Source organism: Ceratosolen solmsi, unplaced genomic scaffold (genome assembly GCF_000503995.2).
Source record: "Ceratosolen solmsi marchali unplaced genomic scaffold, CerSol_1.0 scaffold1, whole genome shotgun sequence".
NCBI lineage: Eukaryota > Metazoa > Arthropoda > Insecta > Hymenoptera > Agaonidae > Ceratosolen > Ceratosolen solmsi.
In genome coordinates, this window is record NW_011948415.1 from 4,511,742 (window position 1) to 4,528,291 (window position 16,550).

At 38.9% G+C, this 16,550-nt stretch overlaps 2 protein-coding genes across 2 annotated transcripts in view; one reads left to right on the forward strand and one right to left on the reverse strand.

Moving 5' to 3' along the window:
- The window catches only part of LOC105359013 (rho guanine nucleotide exchange factor 10), a 135,421-nt gene extending 127,721 nt beyond the window's left edge, over window positions 1-7,700 (forward strand). Inside the window, exons 7-17 of the mRNA XM_011495488.1 lie at window positions 761-943; window positions 2,474-2,770; window positions 2,975-3,067; window positions 3,148-3,372; window positions 3,593-3,754; window positions 3,840-4,046; window positions 4,359-4,673; window positions 5,090-5,561; window positions 5,793-6,587; window positions 6,839-7,285; window positions 7,384-7,700. Of these exons, the coding sequence (XP_011493790.1) occupies window positions 761-943; window positions 2,474-2,770; window positions 2,975-3,067; window positions 3,148-3,372; window positions 3,593-3,754; window positions 3,840-4,046; window positions 4,359-4,673; window positions 5,090-5,561; window positions 5,793-6,587; window positions 6,839-7,285; window positions 7,384-7,601 (3,414 nt within the window). The 3' untranslated portion in view covers window positions 7,602-7,700. The remainder of the gene's footprint in view (window positions 1-760; window positions 944-2,473; window positions 2,771-2,974; window positions 3,068-3,147; window positions 3,373-3,592; window positions 3,755-3,839; window positions 4,047-4,358; window positions 4,674-5,089; window positions 5,562-5,792; window positions 6,588-6,838; window positions 7,286-7,383) is intronic.
- Window positions 7,701-11,244: 3,544 nt separating this feature from the next.
- 128up (GTP-binding protein 128up) lies at window positions 11,245-13,399 on the reverse strand. The gene is made up of 3 exons (XM_011507699.1): window positions 13,177-13,399; window positions 12,807-12,826; window positions 11,245-12,653 (listed from the first exon to the last, which is right to left on the reverse strand). Exon 3 carries the CDS (start codon window positions 12,423-12,425, stop codon window positions 11,322-11,324), a length of 1,104 nt encoding a protein of 367 aa, XP_011506001.1. The 5' UTR covers window positions 12,426-12,653; window positions 12,807-12,826; window positions 13,177-13,399; the 3' UTR covers window positions 11,245-11,321.
- Between the last annotated feature and the right edge of the window lie 3,151 nt (window positions 13,400-16,550).

The window sequence follows — 16,550 nt, forward strand, 5'->3', positions numbered from 1 at the left end:
TGAGCGGAAGATCAAGACGGTTTTTTCGGTATGCGAAGGCAATACGTGAAAAGTGGTTTGGGGTGGGGCGGTCGGGAGGGGCGGGTGAAGACGACGCATCACGAGATATTCCTTAATTTAAGGAAATTCTCGCTTGGTGTTTTCCATACTCGTTCGATCATTTCGTGGACGGCAAGACCCAACGAGCAAAGATGCTGCGGTGCATGACGTCCTGACGACGTTTTACCCGTACATAAGACCGAAGACACACGCGCACGGGCGCTCTTGTACACACCCAAATGGTTCCTTAAATCGTTGCACGATAAAGACGACGACATAATATTGGCTCGAGCAAGTGAAATTAAAACGCGAGCGCGTCGTTGCTACGTATGATGGCGAAACTTTTTTACAATCGAGTATCGAAGTTACTTTCCGGGGTCAGACGTCGGTGTATGTGTACGACTTGGATCATATTGAACCAATAGAACGTGCTGATAATGACTCGGGTGATCACTCCCGGGAGTTTTGTCGTGAGTGATAAGATCGTGGAAAAAGTAAAAGATCGCTGAGCGTTTGTGAAAGGGGGAGGGAGGGAGGGGGGGGGGGGGGGGGGGGGGGGGGGGGGGGGAGGTAACGTTTTTAAACGAAGGAGTAGGAACATCGAGGTTACGATTGGATCTGGCGGGTCGGGTGGGATGGGAGGGAACGAAGGGCCGGGAGTCCGCGGATCTCGCAGCCGACGAGGATGACTTCTCTAAAGTCGAGGTGTACTGATTGGTAGGTCGAGGAGGAGAGCGGACCCATCACGCAGTTCCAGTGCGTGCAGCAGCGGAGGCAAGCGCCCCCCTCCTTGCCGCCCGCACCGCCGAACCTCAGCGCCCAGCAGCTGAAGCGGCGCCACATCGTCGCAGCCATAGTGCACTCGGAGAACAGCTACGTCGCTACGCTCCAGAGGCTCGTCAACGTACGTCTTTCTACTCTTCCATCTTCGGCATTCTTTAGCCAGTTTAGCTACGACGACGACGACCACCCGCGAATGCCTGCCCCGACGGCGGGGGATGGATGATCTCTCGTAGATTTTCATGGCTCCAGGCAGCTACTACCGAGACGCCAATGCCTTATAACGAACGAGGGTGTAAGGACTCGATCGTCCAGTGTTTGCCGAGCGACACTTCGGTACCAGCCGCGCTTTGTCCTCGGTGTCTCACTCCTCGTCGGAGAGTCGACTGTAATCGAAGCAGCTGTCGGCTGTATCGGCCTTGAATTGCCCTTTCGAGTCACTTGTTAATCGATTGCCGGAAACGAAGGTCTTGGCGAACGCACATTTTCTTCCCAGCGGTTTCTTTTTTATCGACGATAATAGTAATAGTCGTTGCGACGACGACGACGACGACGACGACGATGATGATGATGATGATGATGATGATGACAACGGCGACAATGACGATGGTGAAACATTAATTACGCTACTCTAATCGTAGCAAAAGCTTGTAAACTGAAGGTGCCGGTTAAGCGATTTCTGTTCGTCCAGCATATCGATAACCAAAATCTCGACCAAAATCTCGACTAAAATCTCGACCAAAATCTCTTTTCTTCGCAAATTTCGCATGACATTCATTAACAGTTTTAGATTACGTAATATCGACGCGCGCATTAACTTTGGCATTATTTTCACGCGGTAGCCATCTCTTTCTTCGAACGATTAGACGCGCGCAGATGTGGATAAATTATAAACGTGACGTATCTTCGATAAAAAATATTAAACGCACGAATTATACGATATCGAATGCAATATTTATACGTCGCACAAAGCGTTTATTCAATTCGGCAAATTTGCGTCGCGATTTATTACGAACCGTTTTAGTTTATCGAGATTTATTAAGCTGTTTGCGCGATTGCATAAATATTTATGCTTAGATGGACAAGATCGGCTATCTATGATTAATTGCTGGCCGGCCGTGTTATTTGGCATTGGGAAGAGAAGTGACTCGGGAGCATAAAAAATTAATAAACAAACGAATGTTCGAACGTACTCGATTTATCAAGAGCTCATCTCGTTATTTGCGCTGCGCCTTTGTTCACGCATACGTGGTGACTCTTGTGACAGCTTTAACCGCACGATTTAGAACCGCGAATAATTAATACGCAAGTAATCCGAGAACCTGGAGTAATAATAATTAAAATCTTCAGTATCAATTATTCCAGCCGATCGACTTGGACTTGAATTGGCGAAAACGTAGTTGCCCAACGGCACAATGACTCAATCACTGCCGCCGTTGCATTCTCATTTCGCATGCGCAACATCGTCCCATCGTAATTCCTTGATGCTGCATTATCATATCGTCGCGGATCAATCGCATCGCCAATATGTTCGGAATGCCAAAATCGGCCCTTAAAGTCGAAATTCGATTCTCGATAAAGCGGAAGAAGCGCGAGAAGTTGCGATGGCAAGGCCAAGCCGACGATTGTAACGAGAATTCGTCAAAATCCACAGGACTACAAGAAGCCCCTGGAGGAGTCCTCGCCACCCGTCCTCAGCCAGTCGAAGATAGCGACCCTCTTCCACCGGCTCCCGGAGATCTTGCAGTGCCACACGCTATTCCGCATCGCCCTCGCGGAGTGTGTGCGCTCGTGGGACAAGGACGAGAAGCTCGGCGACGTGTTTGTCGCGAGCTTCAGCAAGGCCATCGTCCTCGACATCTACAGCGGCTTCATCAACAACTTCTCGGTAGCGATGGACCTTGCTAAGCAAGAATCCAAGCGAAAGACTGCCCTTGCAGACTTCTTCAAGGTACGCACTGCAAATCCTGGGTATTTAATTGGTCAGGAATATTGGACGCTCGCGTCACGTGAAAAAACTTGCTTTTCTTACATATACTCCCTCTCTCTCTCTCTCTCTCTCTCTCTCTCTCTCTCTCTCTCCCTCTCTCACGCACTTTCTTTATCTGGGTTAAGCGAGTGTTGAACGTCATCGTTTCGTGCCTCTTGTCCCCAGGTCAAACAGATTAGCGCCCATGACAGATTGTCTTTCTTTGGTTTGATGGTTAAGCCGGTTCAAAGGTTCCCACAGTTCATCTTGTTTTTGCAAGTGAGTGTTGTACTCTTACACGGTAAGCCCAGCCTAACCCGTCAGTCGTTCCATTTTGACGCGCCTTTCACGCTCCGCAGGATCTACTGAAACATACTCCACACGGACACCATGACAGAATGTCGCTTCAACTGGCACTCACGCAGATGGAAAGCTTGGCGGAAATGCTGAACGAGAGGAAGAGGGAGGCCGAGCAATTCCAAGCGTTCAAGGAAATGTTACGTCACGTTTCCGGCAAACTCTCACATCGACCGCTTTCCTCGTCCTCGAGATATCTCATAAGAGAGGACAATGTCACGCAACTGGTGAGTCGAGTTGTCGAGAGCATCGCGGCAATTTGAAAACGTCCTTGAGCTCCCGCTGGCGGTTGCACCTACCTAACCCTCTCCCCAACTTAATCTAGAACCTCACGTAGCCGTCCGATCATTTTTTTTTTCTCCATTACTTTGGCATTAGCCAACGCCGCTGAAGCAGAATTTAACGTAATCTTTGTATATATTTCTCTCGCTCGCCGACCATCAACAGGAGTTCAATCAAAACGGAATGATCACAAAATCGAAAAGGCGAAGACTGCTGCTCTTGAACGATCTCGTCGTGTGCGTTTCGGTAGCACCGAGGTCGGCCGAGGACTTCTCTGGCAGCGAGAGACTGACACTAAAGTGGACGTATCCGGTATCGGATATAGAGGTGAGATTCGCACTCCGATCGCGAACCCCCTAAATGACCCCAATTGCCCAGGCGGAAGCTCTTATCGCTCGAAATGTATTTTCAGATACAAGACACGAGCACGTCTCCGACGCTTAGTCGACTACTGACCGCAGGCCTGAACAAAGGAGGCAGTTTGAAGTCCGACAGAAGTGGCGAGGGTGGCCAAGCCGGAGCCGACAGTCTTTGCGCGGAAATGAACGATCTAATGCACGATTACGAGGCGATGTCGAGGATTAGCGACTTGGTTGCTCAACTGAAGGGATCGTACGAGGTAGGGAGCCGAAGGGATCCTACGAGTTTTCATGGCAATTATCCTAATGGAAAAGTGCTCGGAATTATCCATAATAAATCGGCACGAGTCCAATTGCATTTATCATTGCAGAATTAATAACGACCTTGAGTTTCCTTCTTCCTTTATCTTCACAACCTGCTCACTTTCTCTCCTAGGCGAAAGCTCCGATGCTTACGATGAACGAAAGAATCGTATTTTCCTACTCGCTCAGTCCTACTCCACCTCCCACTCCATAGGCCTGTCGTCTCGGATATGTAACGCTAATGAACGTTAATGTTATTGAATTTTAAGGGGATGACGACGGAGACGGTGAAGCAAATTTTGCATGGAATTCAATCGTCTATACAGGCCAAGGACGAGGAAATGGTTTGGGCCGACAGCTGCTGCCTACAGCTAATGACAAAACAAGGACAAATGTATACGTTCCAGACGGAAAATCCGCTCGTCAAGAAAGACTGGATTACGGAATTAAGACTCGCGCAATTGGCGCTGGACCCCAACAATTCGCCATCTTGGGAAGTACCGGAGCAGGAACAAAGACCGTCCACGAAAATGCCCCTGTTCGTTACATCCCAACCAGTTTATCATTCGCAACACCAATCAGAAGTAAGCCAGCCAACTTGACAACCTACCGTCGTTCGCTTAATGTTAACGGGCTCGCGGTCTGCCCTTGCCAATACGTAATACACAACGAGAACGACGATTAAAAGCCAAGTACGATTAACGGATACGCGGTTTGTTGCTTTAATGACAAAACAGAGATGTAAATAGATACAAAAACAAAACAAAAAAAAAAAGCAAAAACAAAAACAAAAAAGCAAAAAAAAAAAAAAAAGAAAAAAAAAAAAGAAAAGAAAAGAAAAGAAAAATGTACCAGCCTAATGATTTTAAACGGACAATGCAAATGAAAGGTCGAAGCACGGCTGAGGCGCGACATTGAAAAATCGATGTGAAAAAGGTCACGAGGCTCGCGGTATTTTAACGCTCGGCGCTGCTTCTCACACAAACGTTGCGTCAACCAGGTACGTTGCGGCTGCTACTACGTCACGCAAAATCCCCGGCCGACGAGGCGACGGGGCAGGCACCAGAGCTACCTGTGGATCTGCACGGACGACGGGGTATCGACCCACGTGACCGTGTTCGGCCAGTCGACGACCGCCACGGCCACCTCCCTCAAGCAGATCACGTCGTTCGACCTCGTGGAGACGCGCGTCGCAGCCGTAGAGTTCGTCAAGGGGCTGAATAACGAGCAGCCAAGCCTGTCGAGCGACCTCGTCTGGATGGGAACGGACTCGCGGAAACTCATCATCTACACAGCCTCGGAGCCGGAGAAGCAGGAGGAGCTCGGCAGCTACCCGGTCTCCGGGCCCGTCATACAGATAAAGTATCACTACGACAACGTCTTCGTAGCGCTGGGCACGGGCTCGCTTCTCATGTTCAAGAGGCTCTACGACGGCGCCTGGAACCTCAAGGAGCCCAACGTCATTGCACTAGGTAAATTAATAAACGAACGATTTGTATATTTAATGTAGCCGCTCGGCTCGATACGCCACGAGAGCAAAACGTGTAAGTTCAGCAGAGGAGGTGAGTAGGCTGAACGCTAACTTTGTCGTCTGGAGTGGCGGTCGCGGATACCGAGAGGCGGCTACGAATTAGAGGTGCAGCAGGAAACCCGAGGGACGAATAAACGAGAGGTTAACGTGTGTGTTATGTGGCCCTGTATAGGTGCGGATCCGGTCTCCTGCCTCATGCCCATCAATTCCTCGGTGTACGCGGCCTGTGGCAAGAAAGTCTGGGTGCTGAACGCCATGACCGGCGAGAACGCCAAGAGCTTCAGTGCTCAGCACGAGCACGTCGGCAACGTAAAACTCATGGCCCACTCGGGAGTCGGTCTCTGGGTGGCCCTCAAGAACTCGAGCACCGTCTGCCTCTACCACACGGAAACGTTCAAGCACCTCCAAGATATCAACATCGCCTCGAACGTCCTGCGAATCACCAAGTCCGGGGGCTGTAGCGGACCTGGGCTCGGCGTCGGGATCGGCAGTGGTGATAGCTTGAACAACAACCAGGCCTCGGTGACAGTCACGGCGCTGATGGCCTGCAAGGGTCTCCTCTGGGTCGGCACGAATGTCGGCATTAGCCTGACGATCCCCCTACCGCGACTCGAGGGCGTGCCCATTATCAGCGGCCGGGTTAACATCTCGTACCACGCGCACTTCGGTCCCATCACCTTCCTCCTCGCCGTGCAGAACAGCAAGAGCAACGTGGGCTGCGCGAAGGACGAGGAGGAGCCGGAGGAGGAGCAGGCGCAGCTCAGGGGCGGCAAGGACCTCGAGCACGTCGGTCACAGCCAGAGGCAGAGATCCGACCGGGCCAGCCTCGACGTCTCCATCTCCTCCAATGTGTCGGCCAATGTTCTCAAGTTCAAGCAGCAGCTCGCCAGCAGCCCCGTCCTTCTGAGGCGCAAGCGCAGTAAAGAGAACGAATACAGGGGCTCGAAGACGTTGCCTCGCGGATTGGGTAAGCTCCTCGGTATCCGTGTCTCGTCCTGGACGTTGCCTCGTCTTTCCCTCGGTCTCGGCGCGGTTCTCAGCGAACCGCGATCGAGATTTCCCAAGGGCATGACGAATCTGCGTCGACGACGACTAATCAATCTTACGAATTCTTAACTAATCGATCATGTATGCACCTTTGTGCGCTCTCTCTCTCTCTCTCTCTCTCTCTCTCTCTCTCTCTCTTTGTTTCTGTGTGTTTGGACGTGGGCTGATCAGGCTGCGGTGGGGGCTTCCTCTCCAACTCAATGTCCAGCTCGCAGAGCTCCGGGGAGAACTGCGACGTCTACGGGCTGTACGGCGAGCTCATGTACGTGAAGGACTATGAGAACGAGAGCGGCGCCGTGATCGATCCGGTGTACGAGACCTTGAGACGCAGCGACCCCGAGCTCGCGATACCGAACAAAGTCAGCACCCTCGACCGCAGGCTGAAGATGAAGATAACGAGGCCGAGATCGCTCGACCTTTCCAACTGGTCGGTCGACTCGCACGCGAGCTCCCTCTACACGTCCTCGGGTTCCGAGGAGAACCTCTCGCTCAAGGCTGGCAAGCTCTCGCGCAACAACAACAGCAACAACAACAACAACAACAACAGCAACAACAACAACAACAACAACAGCAACAACAACAACAACAACAACAGCAACAACAACAACAACAACAACAGCAGCAGCATCAGCATCAGCATCAACAACAGCAACATCTGACGATCGCGGCTGGCCTCGGCGGGACCTCGACCCCCGTGCAGGAATGTCGAACCCTAGCCAAGCAAAAGTCCCAGGGCAAGAAGTCCGGCGGACCCAAGTCGTCCCAGCTGGATCAGCCGAGGCGCACCGTACTCACCCTCATGGGTGGTCGGGGTTACGTCAATTGGCGGCAGGTTGGCGCCCAGAAGGAGGACAAGAATCAAAAGTCAGGCTATGCCTTTAAGGATCCCAACAGCAACGACGCCCACATCGTACTCTGGGAGATGAAGTTATGATACCGATTTAAAGTAGCCTACTTTACTGGTACCAAAAAGAGGCATTATTTACTTTCCTAATGATTTAAGTGCTATAATAGTGTAAAAGGACCAAATAATTCTTACGCGGTTGGACTCGAATGACCACCAAGTTGTTCCTCCCCCCTCTCCCCCGCCCTACCGCCGCCCCAAACCCTCATTCCATCTCATACACGCGTGCAAGCATAAACACACGCGCACACAAAACACAAAAACACACATACACGTAAAGAGTGAGAAAGAGTGAGAAAGAGGGAGGGAGGGAGAGAGAGAGAGAGGGAGAGGGAGAGAGAGAGAGAGAGAGAGAGAGAGAGAGAGAGAGAGAGAAATATCTTTCTTTCCTACCTTACCTTCCTTACTCTCACTTTTCTTTCCCGTCCTTTTTAAATCGCTTCTCTCTTCTTTTCTTTTCTTGGATAGACGATCTGGCTGCGTGTACTGTAATTTAATTATTCGAGGTACTCATAAGTACTGATAGTTAAATAGTCATTGTTGAGAAAAAAAAAAAAAGATTTACGACATTGTATTCTATATTTATGCATACATATCCGCGTATATATTCCTATATATGCGCGTATGCATGTGTATATATATATGATGGATATTGAACATTTTCTTTTTTTTTTATGATGTTTCTACGATGTTTCTATGATAGTATGCTAATGATCGGATGTGAAGCAAATAAAATTACGCAATTGACATTAAAAAAAAAAGAAAAGAAAAAAAAAAAAGAAAAAAAATTTTTTTCGTTTTTAAATTATTGAATAATTTTTGTATTTAAATTATTAATCAAAACCGAGCAAAGTTTTTAAACGCCCGTGTTAGGAATTATTGCGAGGGCTGTTGGCAAGTTTCACCACAACAGAAGAAACATTTTTCAACAAATGAATTTATATACAGCGATAACGTTAGTTAGAAATTGTGCTACATGTAATAATACTTAAGCGAATGTTTAGCCATTTAAAGTTGTTTAAATATCATGAATCTCTGTCCAAATATTTATCATGCAATTGTGAAGGAAATGAACGCTTTTAAAGTGTTATGGAGCTGTTACGATTATTAATTACTGTGAAGACCGAATAAACCGTTAATCGGTTATTTCTGTTAGCTTCGTCGATACGCAGGGCCAGTGCACTGCGATTGATCATTATCAAAATTAGACTTTTAGCAAAAAAAGAAGAAAAAAAAAAACAGAAGAAGAAGAAGAAAATAAGGAAAAAAGTTCACGTACGAGATTGCTCTTCCATCTTTTGTACACTGTAACATTTATTATGAAAATCGTGATTCGAAGACAATATATTTTATTATCTATAATTTGTGTGCACAACGCATGTTGCGCACGAGGGAGATTAGGGAATATTTTGTATTAATAGTAAAAAGTATAATGCCTGATTATGTTTTTTTTTTTAATTTGTTTAAGAGTTACTGCTTATGTGACATTACCAAGTATCACGCGTCCCGAGATCTTAAATTACATTTCAACAAAATGTTATTTATTTATTTATTTTATGCATTAAATTTATTTGCTCAAGCATTTATGATTTGTTCAATTTTTATTATCAAAAAACAACTCGATATACTTAAGATTCGATAGAGTTAATTTTTAGATCGTTGACTTGATACTTGAATAATGTTTCGAAGCTTAATAAAAAAATTATTTGTTATTGAAAGTATAGTTGATGTTACCGAATTGGATATGTGTACCAAAACGAACTTTATATGTATATTTATAAAGATGTATCGCTTTTGTTTAAAATAATGAAAACCTGTGCATTTTGGCAGCGGAACAGAAATGTGTGCAATTTCAAAATTTCTTTTAATTTATCTATTAAAAATCATGTGTATAAACTCGAAATCTGACGCACGTAATTTTAGCGAAAAAATTAAATTTTAAAGAATTTAGATTAATGAACATGAAATACTCAGCGGCATTATTGGATTCAGAGAAATATATTATGAGAATCAGTTTTCACCATGACGTATCATGCAGTTTATTATTTTCAATTTAATACAGAAGCAGTATTGTACAAATTCACTCCTATTATTTTTACAGAAACATACCACATAAGAAATAACTGGCGTTATGGAAAAAAAAAAAACGAAAACGAAAAAGAAAAGAAAAAAAAATAAAAAAAGAAGAAAAAGAAGAAGGGCAAACAATGAAACAAGTATATTTTTTTTATTGTGATAAGTTTACTGAAAAATTGTACATCAACTACCCAGTGATGTGTTAAAATGCAGAACTTAGTATAAAAGTTAATTGTAACACAAATATATTTGTAAATATTACTTTGTATACAGATACATTTACATATAGTTTCATAAATCAAGTTTATATTTTGTAATTTACTTTACAAAAAATAGTTTTTGTTTTATTTATAACGATATTTACAAAAAAAGACAATAAAGCTTGAATCTCAATGATGACGTTTTTATTTAAATTTAACCAATTATATTTGTTAAAGAATACACTTTAATATATATATATATATTATTATTATTATTATTATTGTCAACATTGATATCCAAGGTTTTTATATCTAAGATACTTTATTGTATGTATTTATTATTTGAAACAATGTTAGTGTTCTCTTATTACAATAAATTCAAATTTGTTATTATACTTTCTGCACTTATACAGTTACTTCCTCTGTAGTAAAATACGTAATTAATATTTGAAGAAAATACTGCTATTATCTGCTGTTTTGTATAAAACCTTATACCTAAGTACCTTATATGTAAATGAAGACAAATAAAATTAAGTCGAAAAAAAAAATTTGTTTTAAGCTATCTTTATTATTTACAACATTCAGCAATTTTTGTAAGTTCTCTTTCCAAATGATATCATACTAACTAATATTCGCGTAATAATCGTGCCTTAACACACCTTGAGACAATTTCATTGCACCGACTATCCTTAAAAAAAAAAACTCCTTCAATTTATTTCCATTAGTAAATCATTAAATTTCTCATAAAACATGCTTCTAAGGTTCGAGGATTAATAATGTTATGAATGTCGGCTGGAGAATTCGGCTCCGACCCAATCCTGTTGTGCGAAGGGTAGCAGCGCAATCAATTAATTAATCGACGACAAAAACGGAGCGCGTAATTATTTTTATGAAGATCGCGACAATGGCACAACAGATTTCACTTGAGTGACAAAGAATGACAAGGAATAAATAATTCCTCACCTCACTGAAATTCAGCAGTGTGCAAGAATCCATCATATTCGCGCGCAAGTCACTCCAGATATGTTTAAGTTTTTTTTACCGTAAGGCGATAGATTATAATTTTCTAAATTATATAACAGATTGTAAATTACACATATATAACAGTCTTTCCATTGTCCACGGCATTATTTATAATTGAATGATAGAAAGATGGCTTACGAGAAATTTATAAGATAAATTTATAGAATTTTGTTCATATATAAATATATATGCACTCCCATGCATGCATGCATGCATGATTATGCATAGACGCATTCATATTCATGCACACACACACACACACACACACACGTATATATACATATATATACATGCATATGCAAGTGTAAATGTTTACAGTTTAGTATTTTATGTATAAGAAAGTACAAATGAATCAAAGCTGAATAAATTTATATTAAGTAAAGCTATTTTATATTCACAAAAATTTACCACATCACTTTTTTGTCCAACAGTTATTTGCGTAAAGTAGCAATTATACTTTTTTCACAATCTGGACGACATCCTCGTCGTTTAGAACGTGATCTTTTCCAACTTTTTGTGGCATATGTTTGACCGATGAACCCCACACGAGTGCGTACTTGAATTCTTTTGCAATAGTTCGATGAAGCTTGTTACAAAAGTCTTCGACCGTTCGCTTCTCCGTGTTTAAAACAACGGGCGAATTATAATCCGGAAGCTGGCCCTTCGGTTTTGTGTAGATTCTAATGAGCTGCAAGTACTCCCACATTTTCTCCAGTAGATCGTCAAAATTCCATTTGTGATGCGCAGATATCGGCACGCAGTGAGGTATTCTATATATAACGTCCAATTCTTCTATGCTTATTTGATCAATCTTATTTAACAAATAAATACATGGTATATAGATTCTATTGCTTTCAATAACATCTATCAAATCATCCGAAGTTGCGTCGTATCTGAGGGTAATATCAGCATTGTGTATTTTATACTCTGATAAAATAGTTCTAACAGTTTCTAGATCAAGTTCAGACTGTACACACGTTGTTTGTAAATTAATACCACCTTTGTCTTTCTTTCTAAAATTAATATTTGGCGGTTGTTTATTCAATCTTAAGCCAAATCCTTCTAATTCGTGCTCTATCAATCGCTTGTGCCCTAGTGGCTTCAAAACATCAAGAACAATGAAAATTAAACTACAAGTTCTGGCGACGGCTATTACTTGTCTTCCACGACCTTTACCATCCTTTGCACCTTCTATAATACCAGGAAGATCCAAAAGCTGAATTTTAGCGCCTTTGTATTTAATGCATCCAGGAACGGTTGTGAGGGTAGTGAATTCGTACGCAGCCACTTCCGAATATACACCAGCTAACGTACTCAGCAGCGTGGACTTTCCAACCGATGGAAAGCCCACAAATCCAATGCGAGCATCGCCAGTTTTTGCAACTTCAAAGCCTTGCTCGCCACTACTACCACCTCCTTTTGGAGTAATCAATTCTCGTCTTAATTTAGCGAGTTTTGCTTTCAATAAACCTAAATGGCCAGAAGTTGCCTTATTCTTCTGTGTTCTGGCCATTTCAGCTTCGATAGCTGCTATTCTCTCTAAAATAGTACTCATTGTAATAAATTATTTTACTTTACTTATTTATTATTAATTTATTTTATTTATTTATTATTTTTTTTTTTTTTTGTTTCTAACAAGGAATAATCTCCATCTAAGCCTTTTATTAATTGGCTTTGTAAGTACGTATTATACGCAAACATTAAAATCGAAACTTTTACTTGAAAAGTCTTATCTGTACTACATATTAACGATAAGGCCAATCATTTGAAGAAGGTAATTTCACTGCAATAAAAAAATATAAAGGTTATTTTAAAGTCTTTTATTTTTATCAATGTTGTATATACAATCTCAAAAACGCTTTATTATTCAAAATTCAAATTTTACAAATGACATTTAATGATTATTCTACTATTATTATACGCTTCACAGTCTCACCTCTTTCCACTTCCACGTGCCTGTAATAGAAATAAAACACTACATTAGAATCACAAGAATTAATGTCAAATATTAATTGGATAATATTTCATAAGCTCAGTTGGTAGTGCATGTTAAGAAATAATCATTAACATTCATAGGAATCGGTAAAGTAATCATCATATTAAAAAATCGACACGTGTACATATAATCCAACGAATAACCATAAACATTTTATCCCAATGAAAAAAATAATACGACAATTAATGACAACGCATAGAGAAAAATAATTAAACACAAAATAATTCACTCGTGCAGCTTTAGTAAAAGGCGATGCTCGCGGATTAGGAAAACTCTTATTAATTCATAACCTAATAAAAATCATTATTACCTTCATCCCTCGCCGCCCGAAAATCTTTATCTTTTCTGCCTCCGGGGACAGTAAATTTCCGGATAAAACGATTTTTTAGACTCGAATAAGTTGAATTATTTGCAAAACGTTGATAACTGAATTTAAAAAAATTTAAATTAATGATAAAATGGTTGATAATAACGGCAGCTCCAACATCTTCCCTTCGCTTCTTCTTAAACAATGAAAGAGATCCGCGATTATGCGACGTTGCAATTTTTACGATATGAGACTCAATAGGAAATGCCGAGGTAGTGGGAACACCGGCGACACCTAACGATATCTCAATGAATCAACCTTGGATTGGCAATTTTCATGGATTAATTTCAATGGAAATTTTAATAACTTTAGGAGTACCGCCGATTAAAGCTTCAAGTTCGCTTCATTTAAGGCGTACAGTATGTTATACATTTATGCGTTGTTCCTTCGACTTCACTTGGTGGTTTGAGGAACTTGAGATTTTAAGACATTACTACTAACATTAATTATACATTTTAATAATATCGTTGTACAATAAATTGTTTTATTTTATTATTTATTTTATTATTGGTTTTATTTTTCTCGAGGTATTTTTTAATCGTCTTCATTATTTCTTGAATTGTTAACAATGTTTTTTCTTCGTCTTATCCTTGGATAATATTCATGGTTTTCTAAAGGCTTCTCTATATAATATCAATTATGCATTAGATTATTCGTTAAAATCAACTGTAATAACGAAGTTCAATATTTAATTAATCGTACAATATGATTCCAATATGATATGAGTATATGATACAAATTTGATTAATCGATGTGAATTCGAAAAAAAGTAGATAAAATTTTACTGCGTTATTGTACTCTACAGTACTTTTATATACTAAATTAATTAATATTATTTCTTAGATTTATCGTGATAAATCTTTTGTTATATGTTTTATTGTAATATTTCATATTTTTTCCATTATAATCTTTCACTCGGTTGTAATTCAAGAGATTGAGACTTACGATATACTATTGACCTTACTCCGAATAATGATTAATCACATTCTTCTTTTTTTTTTTTTTTTTTTTTTTTTTTTTTTTTTTTTTTTTTTTTTTTCTCTCTCTAATTATCACGGTAAATTTCAAATACTATTTGTAAAAAAGAATATAAATGTAAATTTCCAAAATTTTACATTAATAAATAAAATAGTTTATACTTCTTCCCTATGTGTACTGAACAGAGTACAATGTAAAGTACGAATGTGATATAGAAACATTAACGATACACATTGTCGTTAATTGATTAAATTTATAAATAATAAATAAATAAATAAATAAATAAATAAATAATTAATTAAATAATTATTGTGATGTATAGTTTAAATATTTCAAATATTTATATTTACATTATTACTACAGTCTAAAACATAACAATAAACATTATTGTTAATAGTCTAATACGAAACATATGTTTATCAAATAAATGACGGATTGTAACGATAAATTAGTTATGTATTTAAATATTAAAATCACTCTATCATTTTTAATGATTTTTTTATTTATGAAACGTAACTATATTATTTTATAGTAATTGCAATATAGAAAATATAAATGCAAATTGGTTATAACTTAAAATTATGAATTAATATCTCTGTTCATAATGTACATATTACATATACATATATATGTATATCACATAATTCCAAAATTTCAAGTTTCAAGTTAAATAGCTTTTACATATTGTAATTAGAAATTTTAAAATTTATAAACATTAACAAACCATTTATAACATTAAATTAACGAATTTGCTTATAATTTGATTTTGTTAAAATATCCTTATCATCCCTTGTTTTTTTTGTTTTTTTTTTAATTAAGACGGTTCAGTTTATCAAAATATATAATAATTAACTCGATTGTTCCTTGTATTTTTATGACAGTAGTATTGGGATAATTTTATGACACAGCTTTTATTTCAGCAAATGTCAATGTTATTATATCAAGAATTTATGTTAGATGTTTATAGTTTTTCTTGCCGTTTAAAATATGTGTTTTTCATTGGAATGAAAGCTCATAGAATAAAAAAATATATTTATACGATTTAAAATTATTTACTTCATTATTACTTGCATATTTTAATTCGAATATTTTTCTAATAACTTTCAAATGTTATTTATTGGATGTTACGTTAATTTTCCTCATTTGTTACTTTTATCTTCAATCATTTACAGTCAATAGTCTTTCATTCCCGTAATATAGCAAATCCATTTAGCTGATCAAATCGGACGAAAACACTGTAACATAAAACATTTATTACTGATTTATGCGATAAAACTATTTGCAAATTAAAATAATAAAGTATGTGAAACAAATTGTTGTTGCACCATTGAAGCAGATTTTCTCTTGTTAAAGTAATGTATTAACAGGAGCAAATACTCATATACTACGATATGCATATTTAAAAAATGTTTTCTCTGATTTGTAAATGTACATAACTATGTTTCTAAATATGTTTCAGGATTTTAATCAAATAAATATAATAATTGCAATTGATAAATAATAAGTGTATATAAAAAAATATCTCTTCACGTAAAATTATTAAGTTCCATCACAATTATGACCATATCATTTGATTATAATAAGTTTTTATAATAATCGCTATAAATAAAGATTATATATAATGTTAATATATAATTATAAATAATGTATTAAAATAAAAATAATTAATACATTGTAATTGAGCAATTACTTTCGAATTCGCGTGAAGTACAATTCTATGAAAAGAACATATTTTGTAAGAATTATCTATCATCAATAATATCAAGGAGAGAAAAAGTTCTACCAAATAAAATTCTCAAAATCATCTCTTCGAACCCAATCGAAACATAATAATAAGAGTTAATATTAGTAACTCATACTTAGGAAAAATTACAAACTTAGAAACACAATAAAGCATAAATTTTCAACGCAACAAAACAAAAAACAATGTATAAAACGCTTTTAATGTAAAAGTTAGATCGATAAAGAAATTAATTTATTTGATCCTAATAAACATTAGGCAAAAATTTTCCACATATTATTGTTCGCTCACAGATGTCTTTTTTATTTAATTTACAAAATTATTTGTAACATTTTATAATTTGTTTATTATTATCTAATAAGTATTGCTTGATAATGATATTTCATAAATCCAACGGAAAATATTACAAATGATTAAGAACGAAAGCTTTTGATTATCAAACCATCGCGATTTATATAATTCCGCGTTACCAAATCAGTGTTCAATTTTCATTCAAATAAATACTTTTTACTACATAAATGGTCATATGAACCCTCAAGTATACACACGTATACATATTTACATGAACATCATGTTTTATATAGTTTTTTCATTATAC